A 16,417-nucleotide genomic window follows, 5' to 3' on the forward strand; every position below is an offset into this window, starting at 1 on the left:
TAGAATCAAGCAGGTTGGAAGAGAGCTCCAAGCTCAGCCAGCCCAGCCTAGCACCCAGCCCTGGCCAACCAACCAGACCATGGCACTAAGTGCCCAAGCCAGGCTTGGCTGCAACACCTCCAGCCACAGCCACTCCACCACCTCCCTGGGCAGCCCATTCCAATGCCAATCACTCTCTCTGACAACAACTTCCTAACAACATCCAGCCTATGCTTCCCCCAGCACAACTTGAGACTCTGTCCCCTTCTTCTGGTGCTGGCTGCCTGGCAGCAGAGCCCAACCCCACCTGGCTAGAGCCTCCCTGCAGGTAGCTGCAGACAGCAATGAGCTCTGCCCTGAGCCTCCTCTGCTGCAGGCTGCACACCCCCAGCTCCCTCAGCCTCTCCTCACAGGGCTGTGCTCCAGGCTCCTCCCCAGCCTTGCTGCCCTTCTCTCAACACCTTCCAGCACCTCCACATCTCTCTTGAATTGACTTAATTGTCTTAGTGCCTCACTGCCCTCACAGTGCAGCCACCCTAAATCCACCTTCTTTCTGTTCACATTGCTCCCCCTTGGCCCATCAGATTGCCAGGCTGGATTGGCTCTCAGGAAGCATCCAGGGTGTGGGGAGAAGGCAGAGGGGCTAAGGACAGAGGTTAGTGTTTGGGCAAGTACTGAGGTTGTACACCAAACAAGACACCTGAGCCACACAGCTTGCAGTGCAGCAGCAACCTGTCCCAAGCAGCAGCATGGAGGTCAAGTCCCATGGCAGGGAGTTCTGTTTTCCCCAACCCAACCTGCAAAGACAACGTCGCCAGACTGGGAGCTCTTCACCTGCCACATCCCTCTGGTTACTGAAACACAACAAATGGCAACAGGGATGAAAACAGCAGCTCAAGCAGGAGAAAGACAGGTAGAGGGTGAGGAAAAGGGGAGGAAGGAACCAGGATGTGGGTGGAGGTCTTGGGGCAATTCCCATTTTTGAGGATCTGCCCAGAAATATGACACAGCTTTAATTTCCCCAGTTAATTCCTCTGCACTTGAGCTGCTTTGTGTGAAGGGCTCTTAATGCTTCAAACAGGAGGGAAGGAAAGAAGGGGAGGGGAGGGGGGAGGTGGTAAAGAAACAAAACCAAGGCTCAACATTTGTTTTTCCCCTCAGTGGAGAAATGGAGAAGCGTGGAGGAAAAGCATCTGGCTAAAACACAAGAAGATGCTGCTCCATCTTTCCTGCAGCAGATAATGAACTGTGCCACAGATTCCACTGGCAGAGGTTTTTCATAAGAGCCACAGAAATATCACAGCCCAGCATGTTCAGCACCACACTGAACACACAGAACACACCAGGACAGGCACAGAGACACTTCAAGCAGCCACATCCAGCAGTTCCCTTGCTCCCTTCTTTCCAGCCCTACTGCAAGACAAGGCAGAAGGTCACTCTTCATGCACCCCACCCCAGACCACCAGGTAAGGCAGTTGTGAGGTATCATGGGATGAAGCTGTCCATGCCTCATGTGGCATACAGTTGGCAGAGAATCATGGAGTGGGTTAGGTTGCAAGGGACCTCAAAGCTCAGCCAGTTGCAACTCCCTGCTGTAGGCAAGGACACTTTCCACTGGGAGAGGTCACTTAAGGTCTCATCCAACCTGGTCCTCAACACCTCCAGGAAAGCTGAAGGTGCCATCTACACAAGATCCCCCACAACAGCATGGCAGGGACCGAGTTTGCTTTTCCCCCACCTACTGGCACTGAAGTGGAGCCTGAGCCCACTGCCCGGGTGCAGGAGCCTGGCTTGCTCTCTGTCCAGAGCTGGCTACTCCTGCCAGGGTTCAACCTGCCACTGACAGCTTTCTTTCCACCCCAGAGGGAGTCAGTGCCACATTCCAGATAGAAACTCAGAGGGACTTCTCCTTCCCTTCATAGGAATGGTAGAGAGCCCTTGCCCACTGGTCACAGGGCTCCCTTCTGCTGCTAACAGGCTGGGCAGCAGCTCTGCCCTGCTAGGATGGATCTCCCAGGCTGCAAATGGCAGAGGGACAGCAAAGCAACAGCAGCAGCAGCAGCGAGTGACACGAAAGCAGGTGGTTGGAGGATACACATGGACACGAAGGGGCTGTGGGCAAGGATGCACACCAAGTGCTGGTGGAGAGTAGAGGTGAACCTCTGCAGAGAGCTCACAGCTAGCTGGAACAGAGCAGCAGCCAGTGCTGGTGTGATCTTTGAGGGAGCCTCTGTCTGGGGGAGTGTGGGTCAGGCTAAGTTTGCTTTCAGTGCAAGGTTTGTCTATCAGCCTTATCTACCCTGCTGACTGAGCCTCCAAAGGAGCACAACCCAGCAGCTGCTACACCTCAGTGCTTCATTATTTTCATGGAAACCTCTCTGGAAAAAAAACCTACATATAACTGAGTGTGGCCTGCAGAAAGCAAACAACTCTGTGCTGCAGAGGGAAGACTCGAAGCAAGAGATGGTCTAGATGGGAGATGGTCATCAGAAAGTAACCTGGTGATGGGTACTGAAAATTGTCATCAGAAAGTAACCTGGTGATGGGTACTGAAAATTGTCATCAGAAAGTAACCTGGTGATGGGTACTGAAAATTGTCATCAGAAAGTAACCTGGTGATGGGTACTGAAAATTGTCATCAGAAAGTAACCTGGTGATGGGTACTGAAGATTATCAGGAGGTTGGGTTGGGGTTTTTGTTGCCAGCCACTTCAAAAGAGAAGAAAGAAAATGTTTCCATGGTGAACCTCCATGCTTTAGAGCAGGCTTGTGCCTGAGGGAGCCTAGACTGTGTAAAGGACACCAACCTAAGGCCAAAGTCACAGCAGAGATACTGGGGTGCATCTGATGGTCTAAAGGATGTGAGAGCCAAGCTTCACAGGAAGGTACAGCAACCTTTTATTAAGCCAGCTGATACTACTTGGAAACAAAGGAAAAAGAAGAGAGAAACAGCTCAGGGAGTGCTCATGTGCATAAAATTCACTCTTGCTTTCCCTCCTCCAGCAGTATTGTATAGCCTGTTTAAAAAGACACCACTGCTTCCTGCAAACCTTGTTCCTCCCCCATCCAAACAATGCTCCAGAGTGGGGAGGGAGCAGTTTCTGTTATTATGTTTAGTTCTCTTTTGCTAGAAATAGAAACACCTTTGCAGAGCCCTTTGCAAATGCTGCCTGTGTCCTTGTTTTGACAAGCAGGTGTCCTCTATGTAATGAACTGTGACCAGGAGATCTCACAGGACAGAGGTTTCTGGAAAGGATGGAGATAAATCCCCCCAAGAGGTTTCAAGCCCAAGCCCAGGATGTGGGGCAGGATGCCAGAAAGGTAAGGCATGGAAGATCTGGAGAAGGGAATGTCTTAATGAGGTTTAATGTCCACATAAATCCTTCCTCCACTCAACGTGTGTATTTGCTGCTATGTCCTACCCATGTCAGGACATCACCTTGGAAGTTATTAAGGGCTGTGATTTAAGAGTGTGTTCTCTTCTGGAGAGGAAGAAATACTGCCCTTGCCCTGGGCAGCTGCCACCTGGTTTTGGTTTGGGACTGAATTACTCATTTTGGGGTAGGAAAGGAAAACCACCTGAATGTCACTGGGGCACAGGTGGCAGCCCTACAGAAGGGCTCTAGGAGCAAGCAAACTCCACTCTGCTGAGTGGGAGAGCAGCTGTGGGTGCCAAGTCATAGAACAGAATCATAGAACCAAGTAGGTTGGAAGAGAGCTCCAAGCTCACACAGCCCAACCTAGCACCCAGCCCTGCCCAACCAACCAGACCATGGCACTAAGTGCCCCAGCCAGGCTTGGCTTCAACACCTCCAGCCACAGCCACTCCACCACCTCCCTGGGCAGCCCATTCCAGTGCCAATCACTCTCTCTGACAACAACTTCCTAACAACATCCAGCCTAGACCTGCCCTGGCACACCTTGAGGTTGTGTCCCCTTCTTCTGGTGCTGGCTGCCTGGCAGCAGAGCCCAACCCCACCTGGCTACAGCCTCCCTGCAGGCAGCTGCAGGCAGCAATGAGCTCTGCCCTGAGCCTCCTCTGCTGCAGGCTGCACCCCCCCAGCTCCCTCAGCCTCTCCTCACAGGGCTGTGCTCCAGGCCCCTCCCCAGCCTTGCTGCCCTTCTCTCAACACCTTCCAGCACCTCAACATCTCTCTGCAATGGAGGAGCCCAGAACTGGACACAGCACTCCAGGTGTGGCCTGAGCAGTGCTGAGCACAGGGGCAGAAGAACCTCCCTTGTCCTGCTGCCCACACTGCTCCTGAGCCTGCCCAGGATGCCATTGGCTCTGCTGCCCACCTGGGCACTGCTGCCTCATGTTCAAGTGATATACTCCAGCCATTCTGGCAGCCTCCAGCTGCCTGGGCAGCACTGGGCACTGTGTGCTTGGCTTGCTGCAGTCTCCACGCCATGCGCAGCTCAGCTGAGGCACAGTGTCCCTGACCTGCAGTCCCACCAGCTGCTGTCACAGTCTTGAGTCATACCTAAATAAAACAACCAAGCCACCTACTCACACCTTTTTTTTCCTCTAAAGGAAACAACAAGGACAACAAAACCCACCCAAATCTTTCATCTCCAGTATGGAGAGATTCCATCCTGCCTTCCCACCAAGACCCACCCCACGGATTGCACAGCACCTTACACAACACATCCCAGACATGCTTCTTCAGCATCCTCACCCTTCCTCTTCACACAGGAGCTGGGCTACTTCTCCCCACCTCCCCAGCCCCTCCACTTTCTAATCAGATGCTGTTTCACATCTCCTCAACACCTCCACCTCCATAGCCATCTCTTCTCCACCCTGTCCTGTTGGAAGAAGTTTTGAAGGGAACAGCTGCAGGGATCCCTCTGTGATGCATAAGGAAAAGGACTCATTGGAGAGAGCCTTGTGAAGAGGTGGAGGGAAAAAAAGCCTTTCTGCTGCTTTTGTTCCACAAACGTTTGTTTGCTGTATCCAAACTTGGTAGCAGGAAATGAAGCAGCTCACCTTTCTTAAAGCACTTCTGCATCCCACCAATACAGGAGCCAGATGGTGTTCTTGCTTTGTTTCAAAAGATTGGAAATGGGAAAGAGAGGGGATGGCCAGAAGCTAATCCTCAGCCTGGCACACACTCAGATCTCCACATGCCCACTTATCTATGCCCGTGGGGCTTGGGCAGGAGCAAGCACACTGGAGCCAGTTTGCAGAGACCTCCAGACCTGTCCCTTTGTGCCAGCTCTGAGGTGGAATCCTTCACTGTGTCGCCAGCAAATGACAGATGACAGAGTTGTCCCTGGGCTGCAGCTGGGACACACCAAGCAGTGCTTTCTAGAAATCACCTGAAGCAGATCTTTTGCTCCAGGAGCCCCTGGTTGGTGGGAACGACACAGCAGGGCTGCTGCACCCAGACACCCAGGAGCAGACTGGGGAATTTCACCAGGCAGGCTGCAGGTGGGACTCAGGCACAGCACCAAGGAGTTTTAGAGCTCAGCTCTCCAGCCACACCTCCACCTCCCAACAGTGAGACTCAGGAGCAGTTTTTTCCCCTCCCACGAGCTCTTTGCCCTCTGCCTGTACCCATTCCAGAGCCCTTGCCTGGGTGCCCACTTTGCGATGGGTCTGAGCACTTGAATGGCTTGTGGCAGGAGCCTCAGATTGCTGCTGTGCATTCAAGAGAGTTCAGGAATTAGAACTGTGAGGAGAGCAGAGCAGAGCTGTGCTGCTGTTGTGAAGCTGAGGTGTTTGTCTCACCTGCACTTCCAGGAGATAGCGAATGCTGCTGCTGCTGCTGCTTACCAGAGTTAGAGTCAAGTTTCATCCAGCCAGTTCACATCAGCCCCGTGTGGCTTCATTACTGTTACAAGCAGCTTCCTGTTCAGAGGGTTTGCTGCTCTTGTTCATGGGCAATTTAGAAATGCAGCTTGCCACAGAGAAACCAGGGAGAGCTCCCAGTCCAGGGACAGCAAGGCTCACAGCGGCTGCTGCAGAGGAGGAGTGCAGCAGTGCTGTGCAAAGGCAGAGGTAGGAGATAGCGGTGGATAGGGAAGGACAGAGGCTGTCACACAGCTATGAGTGCACCAGGAGGATGAGTAATGACAGCAGCTCCATGTCTTCTCCTGGTAAACATGTCCCACAAGGTAATGGTTAGAGAAGGAGATGGAGAAATGACCCTGTCTGGGTTCTCATAGGCTGGGAGGAGAGTGGCTGGGCTGTGGCTGGAGGAGGGATGAAGGTCACTTGGCTCCTGGATTTCTGCTCTTTGCTAGTGGAAATGCATGGTCTGGATGGGCTTTCCAGCTCTGCCACCAAAGCCTGCTTTGGCCTTAGGTAAGTCACATAAACCCTCTGTCCCTTCTGCCAGCGTGAATATGGGCACCCAGAACCTCATTTTGCCAGAGCATGGACCTCAGGTTTGAGACTTTTAGAGGTACCAGAAGTCAGTGACAGCAGAGGGAGGAAAATCAATGAAGAACAAGAGGCTGTGCTCATCTGAAGCTCAGCTCTTGCCCTGGCAAACAGGTGATAACCAATTACTACATTGCTCATCTGTGGCAGTTTCTGTTAGCAGATAAAAGCCCACCCAAAACCCTTACAACAGTGCAGGAAACAGCATGGAGCAGCCTTCAGCCAAGCATTCTGCACAGACAGGATGAGGTCTACAGGACACCACCACAGAGAAGACAAAAAACCTCCTGCCTAGAGAGCCCCTGGTACTGCAGGAATGCAAGTTCAGCTGGCATCGTCCCGGGGGGGGCACACTGACTGTACCTGGGGTAAGGTTGCAGGAAAGGGGGCAGGGAAGGATGTGAGTAATCACAGAGGCTGCTTCTCATCCTCCCTTGGGCTGTCCTCTTTCCTACTCTCTCCTTCATGAAGTTGCAGCAATGACAGGACCATAGCCACTTCTCTTCCCACATCACTGCCCAGTAACTGAGACCTTTGCCCAACACAGAATCATAGAACAGCTGCAAATACTCCTTGGCCATGTGTCTATGTCTCCTTCAAGGTATCATATCCTCAAGTGTTATGTTAACAACTCCATTTATTGATTGATGAAGCTGTGTGTAGACCTGTACCCTCCTGACATAGTTTCTGTAGCTCTCTCTCTCTCTCTCTCTCTCTCTCTCTTTCTCTTCTCAAATAAAGTGCAAAACTACACTAGCAGCTCCTTCCTGCCTCCTTGTTCCCTGCTGGACACTCAGCTTTAATTGACAAAAGGCTCTGATGCAAAGGCAATGCAGCATTCCAGCTATCCCAGCACAACAGGAACCTCCAGATCCTTTAGAATCAGGGAGTCATAGAATGGTCTGAGTTGGAAGGGACCTCCAAAGGCATCCAGTCCAACCCCCCCACCCCCCAGTCAGCAGGGACATTCTCTGCTAGATCAGGTTGCCCAGAGCCCTGTCGAGCCTCACTTTGAATATCTCCAGGGATGGGACCTCAAGTACCTGAGCTTCTGAGCTGCACAGTGAGGATTGGTTCCCTCACTGGCAGTTAAACACAGTGATAAGGCAGAGGGAGAGCTGATAGCTCACAGCAGAAACCTGATCACATCTTGGGCTCATCTCTGACACAGCAGAATCAATCATAGTATCAACCAGGTTGGAAGAGACCTCCAAGTGACTGCACTTGGCAACTGCCTGTCACAAAGAAAGGCTTCTGAAGCAGACCAAACCCTTGTCAGCCCTCCCTTGGGCATCCTCCTCCAAGCCACACATCCATACTGTACCCAGGAACAAACCAACCTTAGCCCAGCACCAGGTTACAAACCTCTGCTCCTTAGCCTGAAAGCCCTTTGCTGCTGGGGGATGGGCCAGGGGCAGAGGACCAAGTCCAGTGTGCTGCAAACACTCTGCAGCTCACAGCTGCTCCTGCAAACACTCTGCAGCTCACAGCTGCTCCTGCAAGCACTCTGCAGCTCACAGCTGCTCCTGCAAACACTCTGTAGCTCACAGCTGCTCCTGCAAGCACTCTGCAGCTCACAGCTGCTCCTGCAAGCACTCTGCAGCTCACAGCTGCTCCTGCAAGCACTCTGCAGCTCACAGCTGCTCCTGCAAGCACTCTGCAGCTCACAGCTGCTCCTGCAAGCACTCTGCAGCTCACAGCTGCTCCTGCAAGCACTCTGCAGCTCACAGCTGCTCCTGCAAACACTCTGCAGCTCACAGCTGCTCCTGCAGCTGGGGAAGGGTGAGAACTGTGCTGAGCCCTGGGGCAGGCTGCCACCCTGGGCAGGCAGGGCAGTGCAGCCAGGCACAAAGGCAGTGTGCAGCACAAGGGGACGGCGTGGCACAAATCAGAGAAGAAAAGGCTGCAGAGGCAGTGCTGCCCCTTTGAGCCTGTCCCCAGAGAGGAGTGCAGCATTAGTTTCTGCACTAAACCCAGGCGTTTTTATCTGCTTCCTGCCTGAACTCCATTAATGACAGGCCCTCAGCAGCCTACCTCTGGCAAATTATTCCATTGTCTAAATGATGACCCTGCAGGGGGGGAAAAAGTGTTTTGAGGTTGAACTAAATTGCCTATTATTTCCTCTTCCATATTTTGTGCACTTATCAGTCAGGCTTTCAGTTGCCTTTTCTCTAGGTCCCTGTATTAAGTTTCTTTAATCCAACACCAGAGGTCACAGCCTGTGCTCGCTGCCGTCTCTTTGGATGGCCTTCAATTTATCAACGTCTTCAAGAGGAGAGGGAGGGAGGGAGGGAGGGAGGAAAGGGAGAGGAGGGGACGAGGGAGAGGAGGGAGAGGAGGAGGAGAGAAGGAGGAGAGGAAGGGGGGGAGGAGGAGAGGAGGGAGAGGAGGGAGAGGAGGGAGAGGAGGGAGAGGAGGGAGAGGAGGGAGAGGAGGGAGAGGAGGGAGAGGAGGGAGAGGAGGGAGAGGAGGGAGAGGAGGGAGAGGAGGGAGGAAGGGAGGAAGGGAGGAAGGAGAGGAGGGAGGGAGGAAGGAAGGGAGGGAGGAGGGGAGGGAGGAAAGGAGGGGAGGAAAATGACCTCAGGGCCATCCCAAAGTATGTGACTGTTGTGTGGGGTACCACAGAGCTCCCTGTGTAGGCATCTGTGTGGATGTCTGACCCACAAGCTCGCCCAGGGCTGCAGAGCAGTACAGGCAGTGGTCCAGAGATGCCTGATCAATAGCTCTGCACATTTCAACGAGGTAACAGCCAAGGGAGTGAGCCCAAGAGCTCCAAATACCAATTTAACTCCAACATTTCCTAGTCTCTCTTTGCTCTGAGCATCAAGCTGCTGCTGCAGCAGTGCCTTACCCTGTAGTAATCAGTGCTGTAGACATCTCTTGACATCCCAAAGTCTCCAATCTTCACCAGCAGGTTGGCTCCAACCAAGCAGTTCCTGGTGGCCAAATCTCTGTGGACAAAGTGCTGGGAGGCAAGGTAGACCATTCCAGAGGCAATCTGGCTGGCAATGTGGAGCATCTGGGATAGCCCCAGCTCCCCTTTGGCTTGTCGAGGCTGCCCATCCACAAGGATCATAGCGTCTGGGCCATGTGCCCTGTAGGGAGGAGGAGGCAAAAAGCACAGAGTTGAGTCTTCAAAGTCAGCAGGAGGTAAGAATCACAGACCCACAGAATGATTTAGGCCCACCCAGATGCTCTATTCTCTCAGCTTTTCTTCCTTCCACTGGAGCTGGGTGTACCTCCTCCCAGTGTAGAGCTGGGGACTGGTCCCTGCTCCAGCAGCAGCAGAAGCTATGAGGATAAGCTATGAGAGCTGGGGCTCTGCAGAGTGAACAGGAGAAGGCTTCCAGGAGACTTGGAGTGGCCTTCCAGGATCTGAAGGGGAAGGCTGGGGAGGGACTATTGACAAGGTCTCTTAGAATGACAGAATCAACCAGGTTGGCCCAACCTAGCACCCAGCCCTGGCCAACCAACCAGACCATGGCACTAAGTGCCCCAGCCAGGCTTGGCTGCAACACCTCCAGCCACAGCCACTCCACCACCTCCCTGGGCAGCCCATTCCAATGCCAATCACTCTCTCTGACAACAACTTCCTAACAACATCCAGCTCAGACCTCCCCTGGCACAGCTTCAGGCTGTGCCCCCTCATTCTGGTGCTGGGTGACTGGCAGCAGAGCCCAACCCCACCTGGCTACAGCCTCCCTGCAGGCAGCTGCAGACAGCAATGAGCTCTGCCCTGAGCCTCCTCTGCTGCAGGCTGCACCCCCCCAGCTCCCTCAGCCTCTCCTCACAGGGCTGTGCTCCAGGCCCCTCCCCAGCCTTGCTGCCCTTCTCTCAACACCTTCCAGCACCTCAACATCTCTCTTGAATTCAGGAGCCCAGAACTGGACACAGCACTCAAGGGGTGGCCTGAGCAGTGCTGAGCACAGGGGCAGAAGAACCTCCCTTGTCCTGCTGCCCACACTGCTCCTGAGCCAGCCCAGGATGCCATTGGCTCTGCTGCCCACCTGGGCACTGCTGCCTCCTCTGCAGCTCCTCTCTGCCAGCACCCCCAGCTCCCTCTCTGCCTGGCTGCTCTCAGCACTCTGTCTCCTGGTAGGGCTCACCCTCTGGTAGCCTGTGTGAAGGTGGAATAACAAAAGCCCTCACATTGAGGGAAAAGCAGGAGGTTTTGCTGTGACCTTCCTGCTCATGACTAAGGTACAGTACAGCACTGCCTCCAAGGCTTTCATGCTGCTGCCTTTGAAATGCTTCTTGGCATTTCACCCCTGTCATCAGCAGTAACCCCCCAGAAAGACAGCAAATTGAAATTGCACATAGAGAGCTTTGCCTCCCTCTTGCCATGGAACTGAACAACCCACAACAACATCCAAACTGTTTCTCTCCTTTATTTCTCTCCCCCAACTGCTCTGCTGGGCTGGAGGTCGTGCCAAAAGGATTAGAACCCAGGTGTATGTGCTTCAACCTATAGCTTTTCCAGCTCCCCTCTCTTCAGCCTCCTCCCTGCTGTCCCACCGCTGGGAACATGGCTCTGAAGGTCCCCTCCTGGTAGAAAGGACAGCTAGAAGAGGAGGAAAACTCCAGAAGTGAATGCTGAGGAGCCAGGAGTTGGTTTTTTTTGGGAACCATGTGTGGGTGATGCTGCAGTGAATGTGGAATAGGCTGGACAGGGGCAGCTCTGCAGCTGCTGGAGGCGTCTCAGAGGCTTGTGGGCACAGTGGCAGCAGCAGCACACTGGAGGAGTTTCTAAAGGCAAAGGAGAGGTGCAGAAGGGAGTATGCAGACATGAGGCTGTTTGATGTCTTATTTAAACAGCCCACAGATGGGTTTATCTGGTGAGGACAACAGATGTTGAGAGCAGGGGAAGCTGAGCCAGGGCTGGGCAGGTTAGCTAAAAGCAGCAAAAGGAGGACAAAGAAGAGCTGCTGAAACTGTGCTGGACAGTTTGAACCAGCCCTGCCTTGCAGTTGCACCACATTCAGCTGCAGCTGCTACCTGTTGTCATCAAAGGTAAACAGCCCTAGGTGAGAAGGGCTGAAGATGAGGCAGCAGTGCCCAGGTGGGCAGCAGAGCCAATGGCATCCTGGGCTGGCTCAGGAGCAGTGTGGGCAGCAGGACAAGGGAGGTTCTTCTGCCCCTTTGCTCAGCACTGCTCAGGCCACCCCTTGAGTGCTGTGTCCAGTTCTGGGCTCCTCAACTGGAGAGAGATGCTGAGGTGCTGGAAGGTGTTTGGAGAAGGGCAGCAAGGCTGGGGAGGGGCCTGGAGCACAGCCCTGTGAGGAGAGGCTGAGGGAGCTGGGGGTGTGCAGCCTGCAGCAGAGGAGGCTCAGGGCAGAGCTCATTGCTGCCTGCAGCTGCCTGCAGGGAGGCTGTAGCCAGGTGGGGTTGGGCTCTGCTGCCAGGCAGCCAGCACCAGAAGAAGGGGACACAGGCTCAATCTGTGCCAGGGCAGGTCTAGGCTGGATGTTGTTAGGAAGTTGTTGTCAGAGAGAGTGATTGGCATTGGAATGGGCTGCCCAGGGAGGTGGTGGAGTCGCTCCTTGACCTATTCCAGGGAGCTGTGAGCAGAGCCTGTCCCCTCCTCCTGACCCCAGCAGTAGCCTTACACAAAGGGGCCACCCCATGCCATGCCACCTCTAACCCAGCTGGCCCTGCTGATCCCAGTGCTGTCCCCTGACACTCCAGTTACTCTTACAGACCAGCAGAAGCCCTCTCTGGGAAGCACACAAAGGTCTAACAACACTTAGGGGAATGTATTTATTGTGCTTTTTCTCCAGGAAAGTGGGACTGAAGTGAGGCTCTGCCTTTTTACTGCTTTTCCAATTCCTGCAGTTAAACTGGGAAAAGTCCACCTGAGTGTCTCCTAGGGACTCCCAGCATCCCTGGCCTCCAGTGCCTGGGGACAGCTGTCTGCTGCTGTGGGGAATTGTGGCACAAGAAGAACTGCTGCTTGCTGAGGGAAGCCAGGCACTCCTGCACCCCCTGACTCCCCTGCAGACCCTGACCCCTACAAGGTCATAGAATCATAGAAGCAGTCAGGGTTGCAAGGAAGACCATAAGGATCAGCCAGTTCCAACCCCCCCTGCCATGGGCAGGGACACCTCACACTACATCAGGCTGCACACAGCCTCATCCAGCCTGGCCTTAAACACCTCCAGGGGTGAGGCTTCCATCACCTCCCTGGGCAACCATGTCCTAGGAGGAAGTTCTTCACAGAGAGAGTGATTTCCCATTGGAATGGACTGCCCAGGGAGGTGGTGGAGTCCCCATCCCTGGAGGTCTTCAAGAAAAGCCTGAATGAGGCACTTAGTGCCATGGTCTGGTTGACTGGCTAGGGCTGGGTGCTAGGTTGGGCTGGATGAGCTTGGAGCTCTCTTCCAACCTGCCTGATTCTGTGATTCATGTTTCCTAGTGTAAGCAAGGCTGAACATGGGTTCAAAGCTAGTGCAGTATCAGCTTTCACTCACCCTACCTTGCCAAGGATGTCATCTCAGAGCCTGAGACAGGGACTGAGCTATCAAATCAACTCCCTCACAACTGCCCAAACGAGGAGGGAAACTGACAGAGGAATGTTCCCAGCTCTGCTACTGCCCCCAGACAGGTTGGCACTGCCTGCCAAAGGCAAGAATCAACCTCTGGGATCCTTCCTCATAGATCACAGGCTCACAGGATGTTAGGGGTTGGAAGAGACCCAAAGAGCTCATCCAGTCCAACCGCCCTGCCAGAGCAGGACCACACAATCTAGCTCAGGGCACACAGGGACACATCCAGACAGGCCTTGAGAGGCTCCAGAGAAGAAGACTTCTTCTTCTGGTGTAGGTAATTGCTTCAAAATGAAAACCTCAGGGAAGGACTTGTGCTTCCTGGTCAGAAACTGACCCTGGCAGTGGGCAAAAACCAATCACTAAGCATATCCCAGCCGCAGCTCCGGACCTGCTGCGCTCCAGCTCCTTGCTCCTGGCGCAGCCCTGCTCACACTCAGCAGTCAAAACAGGCAACTATCAAGGGTCCAATTTTCTAAGTACTGGGAAATAAAACTACTAATTATTTCAAGAGGTAAGTGCCACTCCACTGGCATGCAGGTCTCAAAGTGCAATTTCTGTACCGTGGGAGAAGAGCACCACAAAGCCTCCTCCCGCCGCTGCTCCCTGCCCCTCGCCGCTGCCAGGCTCAGGGCACGCAGACGACCTGCCTCGTGGGATGAGATGGCTGAGTGATGAGTGGAGGGGGGAGGGCTCCTGCAAGCTGCATCTCTCTGGAGGCAGGCAAGGCAATTACTGCAGGCTGCCAGCCCTCACCTCTGCTTGCTTCTCCAGCAGCCTGGGGCCACAGGTTGGCAGAGGTGGCATCTCGGTCAGGGTCTTTGTCTGAGGGGGCTTAGGGAACAAGGAGCAGGGATGGACTCCACGGGCAACACCTCCAGCATTGCTCAGGTCTTTTCTGAAGACAGGGGTGAGAACCAGAACCCGATGGGCACAGGATACAAAGGAGCAAGGACTGCAGCAAGTGTCTCAAAGCAGTATTTCGCAGAACCACAGCACCAGGCAGGTTGGCAGAGCCCCTCAGGAGCACCAGGGCCAACCTAGTACCCTGCTCTACAGGATCCACCTTAACCCACAGCCCTAAGCACCACAGCCAAACCACCCTGAAACACATCCAGGCTGGGTGACTCCACCACCTCCCTGGGCAGCTCATCCCAGTCTTTTTCCTAATGTCCAATCTAAACCTCCCCAGCTTCAGCTTGAGGCCATTCTCCCTTGTTACAGAACAGAATTATCCATGAGCAGAGCCCAGCAGCAGCCTCTCCACAATGTCCCTTCAGGCAGTTGTAAACAGCAATGAGGTCTCCCCTCAGGCTCCTCTTCCTCAAACTAACCATCTCCAGTTACCTCCCTCAGTCTCTCCTCATAAGATTTATTCTCCAGGCTCTATTGTTGGGCTGTTGAAGCAGGAGCTGCATGATGGGGAGAGTGACAGCTCATGGCCTTCCTGCTTCAGCAGGCACGACTCTGCTGGGTGTAAGGGACTCAGAGCTGCTGGCAGATGTGGCTTCATGTCCTTCTGCTCCCATAGGGCAGAGAGGGATTGCAGTCACATCTCCTGAAGCTTCAAACTTGCTGAGGTGGGGAAGAAAAGTCTGGGTTCCATAGCTCACAAGGAAGATCCTTGGGGCTACCAAAGAGGGAATGTTGGGGTGGGGCTAAAAAAACACCAAATCTGGTGAAGAACATCACCTCCTACAAGCTGCCCTTGGAGCAAGTACACTCATTGCTCAACCCACTGGGACTGCCTAAGAGGGAATGTTGGGGTAGGGCTAATAAAACACCAGACTTGGTGAAGAACATCTCCTACAAGCTGCTCTTGGAACAAGTGTACTCAGCCCACTGGGACTACCAAAGAGGGAATGTTGGAGTAGGGCTAACAAAGCACCAAATCTGGTGAGGAACATCATCTCCTACAAGCTGCTCTTGGAACAAGTACACTCACTACTCAACCCACTGGGACTACCTAAGAGGGAATGTTGGAGTAGGGCTAACAAAGCACCAAATCTGGTGAAGAACATCTCCTACAAGCTGCCCTTGGAACAAGTACACTCACTACTCAACCTCACTGGGACTACCTAAGAGGGAATGCTGGGGTAGGGCTAAGAAAGCATCAAATCTGGTGAAGAACATCTCCTACAAGCTGCCCTTGGAGCAAGTACACTCATTACTCAGCCCACTGGGACTACCTAAAAGGGAATGTTGGAGTAGGGCTAACAAAGCATCAAATCTGGTGAAGAACATCTCCTACAAGCTGCTCTTGGAGCAAGTACACTCACTACTCAACCTCACTGGGACTGCCTAAGAGGGAATGCTGGGGTAGGGCTAATAAGGCACCAAATCTGGTGAGGAACATCATCTCCTGCAAGCTGCCCTTGGAACAGATACTCTCATCCCTCTGCCCTGCACGCAGCCACAGCATCCCTGGTGCACCACAGTGCCTCTAAGCCCTGGGGAGCAGCTGCCCAGCAGCTCCCCTGCCCTCCTCCAGACGTACCTCAGGAACTTGTTCAGGTCGCCGTGCTTCATGTACTCGAAGACCATGATGAGGGGGTCACCGTCACCACACACCCCGTAGAACTTGACAATGTGCTCGTGCTGCAGGTTGGTGAGCAGCTCTGCCTCCCTCTGGAAATCCTTGCGGGCTGCCAGGGTTGGGTCTTTCAGCGCCTGCAGGAAGGGGCACAGAGACACACACCGGGTGGGCTGGAGCAGGGCTGAAGGAAAGGAGAGGAGCCACTGCCACCGGCTGGGGAGCACCAGGAGGGGCCGGTGGCAGGTGCTGGAGGCAGCACCCTAGCATTTTGTTCATGCAGTTGCCAGCCCAGCAGGATCCCCAACTCATTTCCCAGGCAGAAGCAAACATGCCTCGGAGGGTAATAGCTTCCAATTATTCCCAGCTTGGGCAGGATTTGTACTGGTGACCTAGGGGTGAACAGCTTCATAGCTCATGATTATTAAATTCCTGAGCCAGGCAGTCCTTGCTATCTGTCTTTTATTCTGAAAGAGCTGACTGCACTGCCTTTATTCAGCAGACGGATCTGCCTGGCTGTGCAGTTATTGTGTGGATTTTTCAAGCTGCCTCTGAAGAAGGACACTGGCAAGTCTTTGCTCATCACTTTGGAAATGGTGTTTTTTATTCCCCGCTGCTTATAACAGCTCCCCTGGCAGACTGATGCTGAAATTGGTATCCTTATTGAGACTATCTCATCTTCCACACTGGAGCGTGCCACTTTGCCAGTGCAGGGTGGCTGGCAGCCACCTCCAGGCTGTGTGACCCAGCCTGACGTCACAGGGTTGCTAGGAGGATGTTGCTGTGGGTGCAGCTGGTGAGCAGGGAGGGTTCCTCAGGGCTGGAGCCTGGCTTGGCCATGTAGCATTATCATAGCATCATCAGCCAGTTCCAACCCCCCTGCCATGAGCAGGGACACTCTACCCTAGAGCAGGCTGCCCACAGCCTCAGCCAGCCTGGCCTCAAACACCTCCAGCCATGGGGCCTCAACCCTGAGCAG

The 16,417-nt window shown here is 53.9% G+C and overlaps 1 protein-coding gene across 7 annotated transcripts in view; it reads right to left on the bottom strand.

The window, feature by feature from the left end:
• Positions 1-16,417, bottom strand: part of NTRK3 (neurotrophic receptor tyrosine kinase 3) — a 293,014-nt gene that overhangs the window by 38,688 nt on the left and 237,909 nt on the right. For all 7 annotated transcript variants that reach the window (XM_064158080.1, XM_064158077.1, XM_064158076.1 and 4 more), the window contains 2 exons: positions 15,403-15,575; positions 9,215-9,458 (listed from right to left, as the gene is read on the bottom strand). In XM_064158080.1, the coding sequence (XP_064014150.1) occupies positions 9,215-9,458; positions 15,403-15,575 (417 nt within the window). The remainder of the gene's footprint in view (positions 1-9,214; positions 9,459-15,402; positions 15,576-16,417) is intronic.

This window comes from Pogoniulus pusillus, chromosome 17 (genome assembly GCF_015220805.1).
Source record: "Pogoniulus pusillus isolate bPogPus1 chromosome 17, bPogPus1.pri, whole genome shotgun sequence".
Classification (NCBI taxonomy): domain Eukaryota; kingdom Metazoa; phylum Chordata; class Aves; order Piciformes; family Lybiidae; genus Pogoniulus; species Pogoniulus pusillus.